At 39.8% G+C, this 16,577-nt stretch overlaps 1 protein-coding gene across 3 annotated transcripts in view; it reads right to left on the bottom strand.

Annotated features, from left to right (window-relative positions):
- Nucleotides 1-1,776: 1,776 nt before the first annotated feature.
- The window catches only part of TMPRSS7 (transmembrane serine protease 7), a 40,349-nt gene continuing 25,548 nt past the window's right edge, over nt 1,777-16,577 (bottom strand). For 2 of the 3 annotated variants that reach the window (XM_031663004.1, XM_031663005.1), the window contains 6 exons: nt 15,681-15,791; nt 8,519-8,635; nt 7,430-7,601; nt 5,699-5,967; nt 3,964-4,100; nt 1,777-1,952 (listed from right to left, as the gene is read on the bottom strand). In XM_031663004.1, coding sequence (XP_031518864.1) covers nt 1,782-1,952; nt 3,964-4,100; nt 5,699-5,967; nt 7,430-7,601; nt 8,519-8,635; nt 15,681-15,791 — 977 coding nt within the window. In that variant the 3' untranslated portion in view covers nt 1,777-1,781. The remainder of the gene's footprint in view (nt 1,953-3,963; nt 4,101-5,698; nt 5,968-7,429; nt 7,602-8,518; nt 8,636-15,680; nt 15,792-16,577) is intronic. The other variant, XM_031663006.1, reaches the window with a different exon arrangement.

Here is a 16,577-nt window from a genome sequence, read left to right as displayed (position 1 = left end):
ATATAGATTATAAGAAATATCAGCCTAATTCGCTCTTCTGTCCAGTGGATTCAGTAGCCAAGTCCTCCCTTTTGAATTAGTGGTAGACTTGGCCCTCTGAATTGCACTATCATATAACCAGTTTACTGAAACCTTTGAGGCCCATTCATAGAGGTATTATTAAGATGCTTTATCCTTAATCTGAGGGAACAGTCTTTTAACAAATAGAAGTATGCTCTATGAACTGAAAAAGTTATCTGGCCTGGGGGATGACACCTTTTGCTCTCTCTCCTTTTGCTGTTACATTAAGATTTCCTAAGGTTCTGTGCATTATTCTATTAATAGACCCTACCTGATAATAGTATTGTTATTACTGCTTTGACTTTATAACAGGAAAACAAATAATATCACTCTTTTCTCTGTTGTTTTCACTCATTTGGTGGTACTATCAATTCTGGTTTCTGTTCATGAAAAAATATTCGGAGATCAAGTATGAAACCCTCTAAATCCAGATAAAATAAATCAAGAACTAAGATACATTGAGAGTGTGCTATAAATTTACAACTATGTAAGGTATTATAAGAGTCTGAAAGTAAAAGAAAGTCTCATCCACTGGGGTTTTAGGAAATAACCAAAAGTCAGATGATAATATTTCTGAAAAATTCCACTTTCACAACAATCATTCAAAAATTTCTTTGCCTTTTTTTTGCTGACCAGCATTACAATAATTTCTTTGAATCTCATATACATGCTTTCAATTCAATTACCATGATGCTTTATTCTGCCATTTAGTAATGGTTGCTGTCAGTTTTGTTGGTTGGTTGATTGGTTTCTTTGTACACAACATTACCATGTGCCATGGTGAAGATGGTCCACTATGATATGGTTAGATGAAATTGGTTTATAAAGCAACAATATTGGTACTTATTCTGTCAATAACCGAGTTTTGCTTTATTTGCATTTGCAAAGAAGATATTTTGTGCATTTAGTTTCTTGAAAATGCTGATGGTCAGGTATGGTTTTTACTGAAATTTCTTATTTTAATAAGTCAAATTTGCTCTAATTTTTATAAATATCTGAACATGAATAGGGACATAAAATAAGGATCCCTGAACATCTCCCTTATTTTTTTATTTTATTTTAGAGGCTTGATTCATAACATTACTTTAGGTTTCTTCCATCTCTGAATCAATAACCTTTTGTACTTAAGAACGAATTTAGTTATTCCCTTCGGAAAACTTTTTATGGAACACATATTAATCTGTCTTTCAATCAGTATTAAATGTCTGCAATTTGACATTTCCAGTTGAAAAAAAGTAAGGGACTAATTTTATTATTAAATGTATGCAATCTGACATTTCCAGTTGAAAAAAAATGTAAGGTACTGATTTTATTAATAATTATTGCATCATTTTATTTATTTATTTATTTATTTATTTATTTATTTATTGAGATGGAGTCTCACTCTGTCAACGAGGCTGGAGTGCAGTGGCCAGTCTCGGCTCACTGCAAGCTCCACCTCCTGGGTTCACGCCATTCTCCTGCCTTAGCCTCCTGAGTAGCTGGGACTACAGGAACCTGCCACCATGCCCGGCTAATTTTTTTTTTCTTTTTTTTTTTTAGTAGAGACAGGGTTTCACCATGTTAGCCAGGATGGTCTTGCTCTCCTGACGTCGTGATCGGCCCACCTTGGTCTCCCAAAGTGCTGGGATTACAGGCGTGAGCCACCGCACCCAGCCAATTATTGCATCATTTTAAACTATTTTTTAACATAAATCACAGTAAAAATACAACTGGTACAATTACAAAAGAGAAGGGACATATTTATGAATCCAGGGAACAAAGTTTGACACTCTTGTGTAAACACCAGGAAAGTTTGGTCGTCCACATCCATGTCCCCAGCTAACAATGCCAGTCAAAATCCATTTTCCATCACTTTTTCTTCGACAAGATAAAGGTCCACCTGAATCTCCCTACACACAAAAAAATAAGTATAAAGTAAATTGGTCCCCTGATCATCAGTTTCATCTTTATTGTATCTAATGAACTGCGTTCAAGAGTCCTCTTAATGACATGTTTTTGCTTGGCTAATCACTGCGTAATTTGGGAAGTGTCAAAAAGTAATATGAAACTTCTATCATTTTATAATTGTTCTTCCTATAATCAAACAGCTGCATTCATGAGACAAAACATGATTCTTTAGACTAAGAATAACATTAGAAGATTCTTACTGGAGAAAACGACTCTCACATAGCCCTAAACAAATAATAAACCTCAATAATACTAGTGGTGATCGTGGTGGTAGTGGTGGTAATAGTAGTAGTAGTAGTAGTGGTAAGGGCTAACATTTATTTAGTGCTAGCTATGTGGTAAGAATTGTTTAAAGACATTTAATCCTCACAACAACCTTATGAGGCATGGTTATCTTGGAAGGTTGACTTCTATCTCTGGGCCATGCAACTTCAGTGATTAGCTCATAGCCCCATGGAGAAGAAGAGATCCTGTTTAGTTAGCCAAGTCCAGTGAAAAAACCCTAACAACTACTGGTCCACAATTATCACAAACAAATCACTCTCACTTGAGAGTCCCTTCTGATATCTCAATTCCTCTAAGCAAAGGCTTAAACAATTCAAAGTATAAACATCATTTCCACAGTATTAATCCTTTAAATTATAATATCTAGGTTTTATTTTCCTATTTTAGAGGGTAGATAATCTTGCAGGTTACTCAGAGGCAACAAATTTGCCCATGTATCCAAATTATGATCTTATACCTGATTAGCAAAATTCCAACTAGTAGGGAGACGGGGGTCTTTATTTTAATTGTCACCACATCAACTCTACTAAGTTTAAGTAAACACCCGTGGCTATGTGGAACAGGGCTGTGTAACTGACTAGCTATGGGAAGCACCCAAAATAGAGTACCCTTAGCATTAGAGAGGCAAGTGTTCAAATCCCAGCTCAGACATTTACACTTACTAGCTGTATGACCTTGGGCAATTTACTTACCCTCTCTGTGCCCAGTTTCCTCTTCTATAAAATGAGGAAAAAGAATGATTAGAATAAATTTATGTAAAGAACCTAGCATGGTGCTTGCCACAAAATAGGAGCTCAGAAGACAGAAGTCATTATTATAGGATGAGTTTTTGTGGCATCATCGCTAAGATTGTGGAAAGATGAAAGAACAGCTCCCACTGTCCTACTCACCCTCTAAATCAGGAGTGTCCAGTCTTTTGGTTTCCCTGAGCCACATTGGAAGAAGAAGAATTGTCTTGGGCCACACATAAAATATACGAACACTAATGATAGCTAATGAGCTAAAAAAAATTGCAAAAAAAATCTTATAATGTTTTCAGAAAGTTTATGAATTTGTGTTGGGCTGCATTCAAAGCTGTCCTGGGCTGCATATGGCCTGTGGGCCATGGGTTGGACAAGCTTGCTCTAAATCATCTGTTTACTCTTTTGCGATCATGTAGGTAACTGCATAGATTGGAATCTCAGGCTCTGAGAAATGTCACCCCAAAGGTGACCTCCAACTTTACCACTGCCAGAGGCCTACCCAGCGAACTACAAATTAGTACTCTTTGTCACCTCTCCATTCCTCTCCTTTTTCCCCCAGCATATGCTTCAAAGGAATGAGTATATAAAATCCTGCAAATTTTAGAAATTAAATGACAGCTGCTAAGGAAATAGGAAATAAATTGGCTATAAGAAAATTATGGCAGAATGATGAATGCTGACCTCATCCTCTAAATATTGAAGGAAAATACATGGAGCACATTATAGAAAACTGAGTTCTATAGAATCAATTATTTCAATATATCTCCATGATCTTAGGCAATTGGATGATAAATAATATCTGAGCAGCTCAGGTGAATTAAGGGAAATACCTGCCCTAGTTATTTCCCAGTGTTATGTAGATTAAGTGAGAAAGCATTTATGGAAAGCACAACATGTTAGGCAAGGGAAAGGATCAATGACTTACTTTGCAGGCATCTCTCTTGCCTGACATTACGCCTGCACAGAGCATCCGAGAAGTGATGATCCCGTAGGTGGAAACACAGAGGGTTTGATCAATGAGCTCTACCTCTGCTTGCTGCAGAACAAGGGAGCCTTTATTATCTGCAAAACACATTGGAAGTAGAAATGGTGTTAGTGGTAATGGCTACATGTATTCACGGCTTCATTTGAAAAGTTAACACACATTATCTCCTTTTACCCTCATAGCAGCAATTCTTTGAGGTACATTCTACTATTATCCTCATTTTGCTGATGAAGAAATGGAGGGTTAGGAGATTAAAGGGCTTGCCCAGTGACACACAGCTAGCAGGTAACTCAAGATTCAGACCCAAGGTCTGACTCAATTACTTGAACAACTGTGCCATATTCCTCACCATTTCCCTCCTGTTTTCAGTAGAATGATGAGTCAGCAACAGTTATTATTAATATCTACTATTCAAGAGAGCTCTTTAAATGGAACAGCATAACTGATATATGAGAGTCTCTGACGAACCATAAAAACCTAATAGTTTGCATATGGCCCTTCCACTTCCTTTTGAACCTACCTGTCTAGATGATTCAGAAAAATAAGCACACACACACATACTCAGGCTTATAAAGAAAACATCTCATGATAAGTTGGTTGGGCAGATGCTTTCCTCCTGTGATATATGATAATGTAATCAAAGCACTGAGCACAGCAACCTATCAAAGTTACAAGTGTTCACACAGTCAGCTGCCTTCCCTCCTTGGGACCCTGAGACTTGGTGGGCCCAAGCTGGTGGTATTACTACTTCAATAACTAAATGAAAGCAGTGAGAAGCTGCCTTTGAGAAACTGCCCACACTTTAGAGTGTCAGAATGAGGCTGCAGGGTAAGGTTCAGGAATTACAGGTGCTGTATGTGTCCTAAACCCTTGAAAAGGATGACAGAAGAATGTGAGGTGATTGAAAGACCAAGGGAAAATATTAGCACTAGGGTTTGGGGATACATTCACAAAGCATTGGATTCTTCCCCTCACTATATCTTCAGAATCTCACCTTGAATCCTGGACCATGAAAAACCTTGGCAGGGTAGATGTAGGGACTTCCCTACTATACAGCCTGATCTTTATGCATATTGAAAAGATGTCCTCTCCTGTCAGAGGAATTGCAAAAAGGTATCTCCTCTGGGTGGACCGAATCCAGGCTGGTATAACCTCCAGGCCTGAATTTTTGGTCTGGAAACTAAGGACAGTCTGAAGTTCAGCCCTCACTCTCATCCCTTAGCCAATTACATAGGCGCAGGACATACCACATAGTCTTCCAGACTGTTGCCTATGAGTTGACATAGTGGGATGTGCATGTGTGTCCTTCTCTCCTTTATAAATGAATCGTTTCTTTGAATGAAAAGGGAGGAATTGCTCCTTCTCTAGTGAATAACGTAGCATACCCTTCAGAGTTTGAAAAGGGCCCATGACTATCTAGTTAAAAAATCCTGCCTTGCTCATACACAGTCCTCTCCCTCTTTATGAGGTGAGCCCTGCTTCTTTTAAAGCAGGTGGATAGCATCATTAAAAAGGAATAACAATACTCTTCTCCAATCCAACCTTCCAAAGTTGTCAGGAGGTTCAAAGGAGATGATATACACGAACCCTCTCTGTGAACCCTAAAGCACTACATAGACACCTTATCATCCTTTGCAGTGGAAGGGCATGACCATTCATTCATACACATTCCTACCTGCTTCGTGTCTTCGCCCCCAGCCAGTTACCCAGCACTTCTCCCCACTGCGAACTCTCTGGCCAGCGGGAGGAATGCATATTGGCTGAATGAGCTGTTTCAGGGTCTCAGGCCAAGCAATACTGAGCTGTAGCAAAGCAATATCATAATCGAAAGTCTGACTGTTATAGTACTCGTGGACCACAATTCTTCTCACCGGGGAGACAAACTTGGCATTCCCCTGAACATACATCCCAAGGTGTGCGGTCCATGGTGTGGGATCTGACAGCCTGATAGAACAGTAATGAAACATGAAGTTAGCAACTTAAAGAACCACATATAGTTTGCAAACAAGCACTCTAAAGAGTTGAGGGCTGAAAAAGAAGGGCCTGACTTCCAGGGCCTTATTATAGCCACTGGCTCTGTCCAGGGACTATGGCAGAAAGCATAACTGTGAGCCTCCTTTGTCTCCCTCATAAAGTCAGAAATGAAGTAAGCTGTATTCGGAGTGGCGAGTTATAGAAAATTCACTCAACAATGTCCTAAGCAAATGCCTGGACATTTTCTTGCCACTGGTATTTCATGAACCACACACAGGTCAAGAATGTTGGTAACTAGAATTAATTTGTCACATTCTTCCTATTCATGCTGACAATGGCATTTGATGGAGAACCCTACTACCAAATTCAAATGATGTGAATACCAAGATAGATTAGAAATCAAAGTGTTATAAGCAGGAATTTAGTGAAATTCCTTCTGGCAAACTACCGAAAGTCTTAATGATCACCACTGTTACTGCTCAACAATGCCCATTCATAGGGTCACCAACTGCCATTCCCATCAGTCCTTCAAGAATCCCAATCTTGACTTCCGTGACCTTGCACGAGTCACAGAAGGACTTGTAATCTCCATATGAAGCTTCCATCTCCATCAGCATAACAGTGGGGTAAAAGGTGGGAGTGAAAAAAGTAAGGAAGCCCCAAAATTTTGGTCACAATCTGCTTAGCTGATGTCTCATGAGTGGCAATGGACACCTGAAGAAATATTAGGGTTAACACATTATTTGGAGCAGTTTCACAGCATTAGAGACTAATAATCAAACAGTTGTGAAGCTATCTTAATAATTAATACAAATCCTATAATTTCCAGGAGAAACAAATATCCAAACTGTATAACTTCATTGAAATACTCAAAAAAAAAACCCCACAAAAAACAGAATGAAAAGTGAATGATTTTTTTAACCTAAGATTCAGTAGATTCTAATAGTAAGTTTAAATTTTAAGTGAGGCTATTTTCTAAGATGTCCTCTTACCCTTAGCTGGAAGAGCATCTATCCCATAATAATCCCATTGGTAAAGACAAAGCCCTTCCAAAGCCAATCCTAATGGGGCTCTCCAGGATCCCCCTCCTATATTAAATGGGGATCTCCATTCTCCAGTCACTCTCCAGTGCCCATTTTTCTCCACATTCTCCACACATTCTCTTAAGTTTGCTCCCTCTGAGTTAAAAGCCCTATCTTATTTTCTCAGCCTTAGGAAAAGCCTATACGTTCTTGATGTTTTCTTTGTATTCTTTTTTTATACCAATAATACCTTAAAAAAATGTTTGTCACACAAGTGGGATCCAAAAAACGAAAGCTCAATTGAATTGATTGAATGTCCCCAACGGGGATCTGCTTCCCACAATTTGAGGGCAGATATGTTGTCTGTGGCCACAGAGTGCCACTTGAGAGTAAAGACTGTGATATCCTACCTGTTTCCATGAAAACAGTGGGCTGCAGAAAGAAGCCACTCCCTGGAGATGACCGAGGCACCACAGTAGGCAGATCCAACAAAGTGAAGGCTGACCTGCCACGGCCAACCTCCCTCTAGGGTGTCTGTGCCTCCGATGATGCGGTGAAGGGTGGAGGAACTCCTGCTGCAGGCTTTAGTAGAGAAAGGGCATGTGATTTAAAGGTAGACTTGGAAGAAAAACTAGAAATTAAGCCAGGTTTAGCGCTGTCTGTGAACTGACTCACTAGGTAGCAATTTGAAATCTCCTTATCTAGAGGACAGAGAACATGTGAGTCTGTCTAAAACCAGTACGAACAAACCACCCCCTCCTTCCTGAAGCATGCCCTGACACAGTCTCTATACCACAATGCAGATGAGGGGAGGAGGGGGACCTGTTGTAACAGCTGAACTGACATAAACAGCTGCCTATGGACTTAGATTGTCAGGTAAAGAGGAATGTAAATGAATTGAGAATTTCCTTGAAGTTGTGCTGATGTGACAGCAAGTATTTGGGAAAAGATTTGTAAGACCTGAACAAATGGAAACCTACTGGGAAAACTAGTTATCAGAGCAATTGTTTGCCAGTGTAACTAGTATTGGTAAAGATGTATAATTTACATGTTGCCACATGGCCAATTAGTGGCCACATGACTAATAGGAGCATGTGGGAGATTAGTTATTGGGTCAAACCTAAAGAAAGAAACAGCACTTGATATTGTTCATAACATAAGGCATCATTAACAAGTCATCCACTGCATTCCAGTTTCTATTTATTTTCTCACAGGGTTTTCTATTTAAGATCTTCTGCTTTGATTAAAGTTATTAGAAAGTAAAAGTTCTCATTATAAAAATTTAGTTCATTAATGCTGTTATCAAGACGACAGAATCCATTCCAGAGTTTTTATTTCTGAGAAACAATTTCAGACTCAGTTTGTCAATAGTTACTATTCTTATTTTGGCTATGGCAACCTCGATCAAGTGAAATAAACCAAGAAGAGAATGAAAATATAAAAAAACAGGTAAACTGAAGATGGAATACAGGAATCCAAAGGAATGAATTTCTACTCACTGCAGCCTTCCTCATCACTTCCATCTGGACAATCCACTGTCCCATCACATTTGGCATTTTGTTTCCTAAAGCAAATATCATTGCCACACTTAAAAGTTCTGTTGTTGCATGGAATACCTAAAAATGGACAAAAGAGGAAACAGCTTTCCTTAGCCAGAAACAAATTTGAGTGAATGAGATTTGAATGAATAACTCCAAACCCCATAAAAAATGATTTAATCACAGGATTGGTGTTTACTGCTCTGGGATAAATGGCAGAAAGAAGTGGAGCAACCTCAGAGTGATCTGTGTCTTCACTTAAGAAAAGCCATTTGAAGGCTGGCAGGCTTTGTTGAGAATCAATCAAACCACCTCTTCTTTCTCCCACAGCAGGTGAGTGTGAAGAAGTGTGACATATCAGTGGTTTCAGGCTGCAGCCTCTTTGCTATTACCTTCTCTTATTCTCCAAGAAAACTTTGGAGCAAAAATCACAGCCATGCTCAGTTATTTTATATCAGTAGGAGGCAAAATGGACAGACTTGTGAATTACAACACATTTGTTCACAACCCTGGAGGTTTGTTTCTGCAAGGGTGAGAGTGGAAAGTGTTCCATTCCAGTATTTGGCAAGTTCCTCTACATCAGGTCCTCTGTATCCTACAATCCTGAGTATCATTAAAAGCAAGTAAGCAATAAGAATCTGCCAGTATTACAAAATAAACTGTCATCAGAGTGAACAGGCAACCTACGGAATTGGAGAAAATGTTTGCAATCTACCCATCTGACAAAGGGCTAATCTCCAGAATCTACAAAGAACTCAAACAAATTTACAAGAAAAAAACAAAGAACCCCATCAAAAAGTGGGCAAAGGATATGAACAGATACTTCTCAAAATAAGACGTTTATGCAGCCAATAGACACATGAAAAAATGCTCATCATCACTGGTCATCAGAAAAATGCAAATCAAAACCACAATGAGACACCATCTCACGCCAGTTAGAATGGCGATCATTAAAAAGTCAGGAAAAGGCTGAGGGTGGTGGCTTACGCCTGTAATCCCAGCACTTTGGGAGGCCGAGGGGGTGGATTGCCTGAGGTCAGGAACATGGTGAAACTCCATCTCTACTAAAAATACAAAAAAATTAGCTGGGCGTGGTGGTGTGCACCTGTAATCCCAGCTACTCAGGAGGCTGAGGCAGGGGAATTGCTTGAACCCAGAGGGGGAGGTTGCAGTGAGCCGAGACCGCACCGCTGCACTCCAGCCTGGGCAACAGAGCAAGACTCTGTCTCAAAAAAAGAGAAAAAGTCAGGAAACAACAGATGTTGGAGAGGATGTGGAGAAACAGGAATGCTTTTACACTGTTGGTGGGAGTGTAAATCAGTTCAACCATTGTGGAAGATGGTATGGCTATTCTTCAGGGATCTAGAACTAGAAATACCATTTGACCCAGCAATCCCATTACTGGGTATATACCCAAAGGATTATAAATCATGCTACTATAAAGACACATGCACATGTATGTTTATTGTGGCACTATTCACAATAGCAAAGACTTGGAACCAACCCCAATGTCCATGAATGATAGATGGGATTAAGAAAATGTGGCACATATGCCTGGCTTGGCGGGTCCCACGCCCACGGAGCCTTGTTCACTGCTAGCGCAGCAGCCTGAGATCCAACTGAGAGGCAGCAGCCTGGATGGGGGAGGGGCGTCCAACACTGCTGAGGCTTGAGTAGGTAAACAAAGCAGCCTGGGAAGCTTGAACTGGGCGGAGCCCACTGCAGCTCAGCAAGGCCTACTGCCCCTATAGACTCCACCTCTGTGGGCAGGGCATAGCTGAACAAAAGGCAGCAGACGCCTTCTGAAGACTTAAACGTTCGTGTCTGACAGCTCTAAAGAGAGCAGTGGTGTTCCCAGCATGGCATTTGAGCTCTAAGAATGGACAGACTGCCTCCTCAAGTGGGTCCCTGACCCCTGTGTAGCCTAACTGGGAGACACCTCCCAGTAGGGGCTGACAGACACCTCACACAGGTGGGTGCCCCTCTGGGACGAAGCTTCCAGAGGAAGGATCAGGCAGCACTATTTGCTGCTCTGCAATATTTGCTGTTCTGCAGCCTCCGCTGGTGATACCCAGGCAAACAGGGTCTGGAGTGGACCTCCAGCAATCTCCAACAGACCTGCAGCTGAGGGACCTGACTGTTAGAAGCAAAACTAACAAACAGAAAGGAACAGCATCAACATCAACAAAAGGGACATCTACACCAAAACCCCATCTGTAAGTCACCAACATCAAAGACACAAGGTAGATAAAATGACAAAGATGGGGAGAAACCAGAGCCGAAAAGCTGAAAATTCTAAAAACCAGAGTGCCTCTTCTCCTCCAAAGGATCACAGCTCCTCAACAGCAATGGAACAAAGCTGGACAGAGAATTACTTTGACAAATTGACAAAAGTAGGCTTCAACAGGTCAGTAATAACAAACTTCACTGAGCTAAAGAAGCATGTTCAAACCCATCGGAAGGAAGCTAAAAACTTTGAAAAAAGGTTAGACGAATGACTAATTAGAATAAACAGTGTAGAGAAGACATTAAATGACCTGATGGAGCTGAAAACCATGGCACGAGAACTATGCAACACATGCACAAGCTTCAGTAGCTGATTCAATCAAGTGGAAGAAAGGGTATTGGTGATTGAAGATCGAATGAATGAAATAAAGTGAGAAAAAAAGTTTAGAGAAAAAAGAGTAAAAAGAAACGAACAAAGCCTCCAAGAAATTTGGGACTACGTGAAAAGATCAAATCTGCATTTGATTGGTGTACCTGAAAGTGATGGGGAGAATGGAACCAAGTTGGAAAACACTCTTCAGGATATTATCCATGAGAACTTCCCCAACCTAGCAAGGCAGGCCAACATTCAAATTCAGGAAATACAGAGAACATCACAAAGATACTCCTCGAGAAAAGCAACCCCAAGACACGTAATTGTCAGATTCACCAAGGTTGAAAAAATGTTAAGGGCAACCAGAGAGAAAGGTCAGGTTACCCACAAAGGGAAGCCCATCAAACTAACAGTGGATCTCTCAGCAAAAACCCTACAAGCCAGAAGAGAGTGGAGGCCAATATTCAACATTCTTAAAGAAAAGAATTTCCAACCCAGAATTTCATATCCAGCCAAACCAAGCTTCATAAGTGAAGGAGAAATAAAATCCTTTACAGACAAGCAAAATGCTGAGATATTTTGTCACCACTAGGCCTGCCTTACAAGAGCTCCTGAAGGAAGCAGTAAACATGGAAAGGAACAACTGGTACCAGCCACTGCAAAAATAGGCCAAATTGTAAAGACCATCGATGCTATGAAGAAATTGCATCAGTTAATGGGCAAAAAAACCCAACTAACATCATAATGACAGGATCAAATTCACATATAACAAGATTAACCTTAAATGTAAATGGGCTAAAACCCCAGTTAAAAGACAAAGACTGGCAAATTGGATAAAGAATTACGAGTTAACGGGTGCAGCACACCAACATGGCACATGTATACATATGTAACAAACCTGCACGTTGTGCACATGTACCCTAGAACTTAGGGTATAATAATAATAATAATAAAGAAGAGTCAAGACCATCAATGTGCTGTATTCAGGAGACCCATCTCATGTGTAGAGACACACATAGGCTCAAAATAAAAGGTTGGAGGAAGATCTACCAAGCAAATGGAAAGCAAAAAAAAGGAGGGGTTGCAATCCTAGTCTCTGATAAATCAGATATTAAACCAACAAGATCAAAAGAGATAAAGAAGGCCGTTACATAATGGTAAAGGAATCAATTCAACAAGAAGAGCTAACTATCCTAAATATATATACACCCAATACAGGAGCACCCAGATTCTTAAAGCAAGACTTTAGAGACCTACAAAGAGACTTAGATTCCCACACAATAATAATGGGAGACTTTAACACCCCACTGTCAATATTAGACAGATCAACAAGACATAAGGTTAACAAGGATATGCAGGACTTGAACTCAGCTCTGCACCAAGCGAACCTCACAGACATCTACGGAACTCTCCACCCCAAATCAACAGAATATACATTCTTATCAGCACCACATCACACTTATTCTAAAATTGACCACATAATTGGAAGTAAAGCACTCCTAAGCAAATGTAAAAGAACATAAATCACAACAAACTGTCTCTCAGACCACAGTGCAATCAAATTAGAACTCAGGATTTAAAAACTACTTCAAAACCACACAACTTCATGGAAACTGAACAACCTGCTCCTAATGACTACTGGGTACATAACGAAATGAAGGCAGAAATAAAGATGTTTTTTGAAACCAATGAGAACAAAGACACAACATACCAGAATCTCTGGGACACATTTAAAGCAGTGTGTAGAGGGAAATTTATTGCACTAAATGCCCACAAGAGAAAGCTGGAAAGATCTAAAATTGACACCCTAACATCACAATTAAAAGAACTAGAGAAGCAAGAGCAAACACATTCAAAAGCTAGCAGAAGGCAAGAAATAACTAAGATCAGAGCAGAACTGAAAGAGATAGAGACACAAAAAACCCTTCAAAAAAAATCAATGAATCTGGGAGCTGGTTTTTTGAAACGATCAACAAAATTGATAGACTGCTAGCGAGACTAATAAAGAAGAAAAGAGAAGAATCAAATAGACTCAATAAAAAATGATAAAGGGGCTATCACCACCGATCCCACAGAAATACAAACTACCATCAGAGAATACTATAAACACCTCTAAGCAAATAAGCTAGAAAATCTAGAAGAAATGGATAAATTCCTAGACACATACACTCTCCCAAGACTAAACCAAGAAGAATTTGAATCTCTGACTAGACCAATAACAGGTTCTGAAATTGAGGCAATAATTAATAGCCTACCAACCAAAAAAAATCCAGGACCAGATGGATTCACAGCCAAATTCTACCAGAGGCACAAAGAGGAGCTGGTACCATTTCTTCTGAAACTATTCCAATCAATAGAAAAAGAGGGAATCCTCCCTAACTCATTTTATGAGGCCAGCATTATCCTGATACCAAAGCCTGGCAGAGACACAACAAAAAGGAGAATTGTAGACCAATATCCCTGATGAACATCGATGTGAAAATCCTCAATAAAATACTGGCAAACCAAATCCAGCAGCACATCAAAAAGCTTATCCACCATGATCAAGTTGGTTTCCTCCTTGGGAAACAAGGCTGGTTCAACATACGCAAATCAATAAACGTAATCCAGCATATAAACAGAATCAACAACAAAAACCGCATGATTATCTCAATAGATGCAGAAAAGGCCTTTGAAAAAATTCAACAGCCCTTCATGCTAAAAACTCTCAATAAACTAGGTATTGATGGAACGTATCTCAAAATAATAAGAGCTATTTATGACAAACCCACAGTCAATATCATACTGAATGGGCAAAAACTGGAAGCATTCCCTTTGAAAACCAGCACAAGACAAGAATGTGCTCTCTCACCACTCCTATCCAAAATAGTGTTGGAAGTTCTGGCCAGGGCAATCAGGCAAGAGAAAGAAATAAAGGGTATTCAATCAGGAAAAGAGGAAGTCAAATTGTCCCTGTCTGCAGATGACATCATTGTATATTTAGAAAACCCCATCGTCTCAGCCCAAAATCTCCTTAAGCTGCTAACCAACTTCAGCAAAGTCTCAGGATAAAAAATCAATGTGCAAAAATCACAAGCATTCCTATACAACAAGAACAGACAGAGAGCCAAATCATGGGAGAACTGCCATTCATAATTGCTACAAAGAGAATAAAATACCTAGGAATCCAACTTACAATGGATGAGAAGGACCTCTTCAAGGAGGAATGGAATGCAATTAAACTAAAGGGCTTCAGCATGGCTAAAGAAACTACCATCAGAGTGAATGGGCAACCTACAGAATGGGAGAAAATGTTTGCAATCTACCCATCTGACAAAGGGCTAATCTCCAGAATCTACAAAGAACTCAAACAAATTTACAAGAAAAAAGAAACAATCCCATCAAAAAAAGTGGGCAGAGGATATGAACAGACACTTCTCAAAAGAAGACATTTATGCAGCCAACAGACACATGAAAAAATGCTCATCATCACTGGCCATCAGATAAATGCAAATCAAAGCCACAGTGAGATACCATCTCACGCCAGTTAGAATGGTGATCATTAAAACATCAGGAAACAACAGGTGCTGGAGAGGATGTGGAGAAATAGGAACGCTTTTATGCTGTTGGTGGGAGTGTAAATCAGTTCAACCATTGTGGAATACGGTGTGGCAATTCCTCCAGGATCTAGAACTAGAAATACCATTTGACCCAGCAATCCCATTACTGGGTATATACCCAAAGGATTATAAATCATGCTACTATAAAGACACATGCACACGTATGTTTATTGTGGCACTATTCACAATAGCAAAGACTTGGAACCAACCCAAATGTTCATGAATGAGAGACTGGATTAAGAAAATGTGGCACATATACACCATGGAATACTATGCAGCCACAAAAAAGGATGAGTTCATGTCCTTTGCAGGGACATGGATGAAACTGGAAACCATCATTCTCAGCAAACTAACACAAGGACAAAAAACCAAACACCTCATGTTCTCACTCATAGGTGGGAACTGAACAATGAGAACACATGGACACAGGGCAGGGAACATCACACACCGGGGCCTGCCTGGGGGAGGGATAGCATTAGGAGAAATACCTAGTGTAAATGATGAGTTGATGGGTACAGCAAACCAACATGGCACATGTATACCTATGTAACAAACCTGCACATTGTGCACATGTACCCTAGAATTAAAGTATAATAATTTTTTAAAAAAGGAAAAAAAAGTGTTTTTAACACTAAAATTTTTAAAAATTGAAAAAAAATTCTGCCAGTATTCACACATGAACACACACACACACACACACACACACACACATTCCACCCCATTTAGAGTGACCAACTGTCCCTGTTTGTCCCCTTGGGACTAAAGGGGTTCCCAAGACAAGGACTTTCAGTGCTAAAACTGGAAAAGTTCCAGAGAAACTGGGACAAGTTGATTGCCCTAACCCCTGACCCCTTAGAGGTATTTTTGTCCTGATTTAGAAGAGTTTCATAGGAGAAACAGCAGGGCACAGAGGACCCTCCCTCACTTTGAGTGCAGTTTTGCTCATCGTGGCCATTCTCACAGTCCCTGAAGCCATCACAGATGAGAGGGCCACGCTGCCTGAAGGAGCTGGTATTGCAGGCAGGTTGAGGACTCACTAGAATAAAAAATAAAAACAGAAAGTTCATGAGCCTGAGATACCAGCCGGGTTCTCTGATGATCAGCAGTGCCAGTCTCAAGGTACAAATCATTCAGATGACCTAAATAAAACAAAAAGTGTATTTTCCTCAAAACTGACACTTCCATGAGGAAAAGTAGGTATTCAAACTTTGGTGTAATTTCTACCACTTGTTTTGTCAGATCTGATTTTTGCTTTTGTATAAATGCGCTAAACTCTGGTGGCTTGTTTATTTAGTTACAATTAAATGCATCATAGTAATTTATTTTAAGGAAAATAAAAATCATAAGCTGTGATCTAAATCAAATTCATCTACCTTCCAAAGCAAAATAGGAGTGTCCTAAGATTGGAGATTTTGTCTTCTTCATCTCTGTACCTCAAGCCCCTCAGCAAATAGTAGTTGTTTACTAAAGGTTTGTTGAATGAATTAATGAATGTGAGATCTTAAAGGATAACAGACTTCGGGTTTATGTGGCCCTGTGGTCTCTTTGGAACTATTTTGTCTGATGAGATCGATTTCCTGAATTAGGAAATGTTCATGTAAATCTATCATGTTTTTCCTCTTTGGAATACTTTCATGAATTGCCTTTAGACCAGCAACAAGTACAAACAAGCAAATTTAGAAAGCATGATTGCTTAGACATTTCTGGTTTTGTGAAAAGTTGAAAGTTTTGCTATCTGCACCAGTTTTTTCAGAGCTATCTCTTGTGAGGGCAGGTAGGAGGATATTGCTGCCCTAAAATTGTTCATTAGGTCCCTGAGCAT

This window comes from Papio anubis, chromosome 2, assembly GCF_008728515.1.
Source record: "Papio anubis isolate 15944 chromosome 2, Panubis1.0, whole genome shotgun sequence".
Lineage (NCBI taxonomy): Eukaryota > Metazoa > Chordata > Mammalia > Primates > Cercopithecidae > Papio > Papio anubis.
Note: the sequence above shows the minus strand (reverse complement) of the source record. Positions and strands in the feature narration are given on the sequence as shown.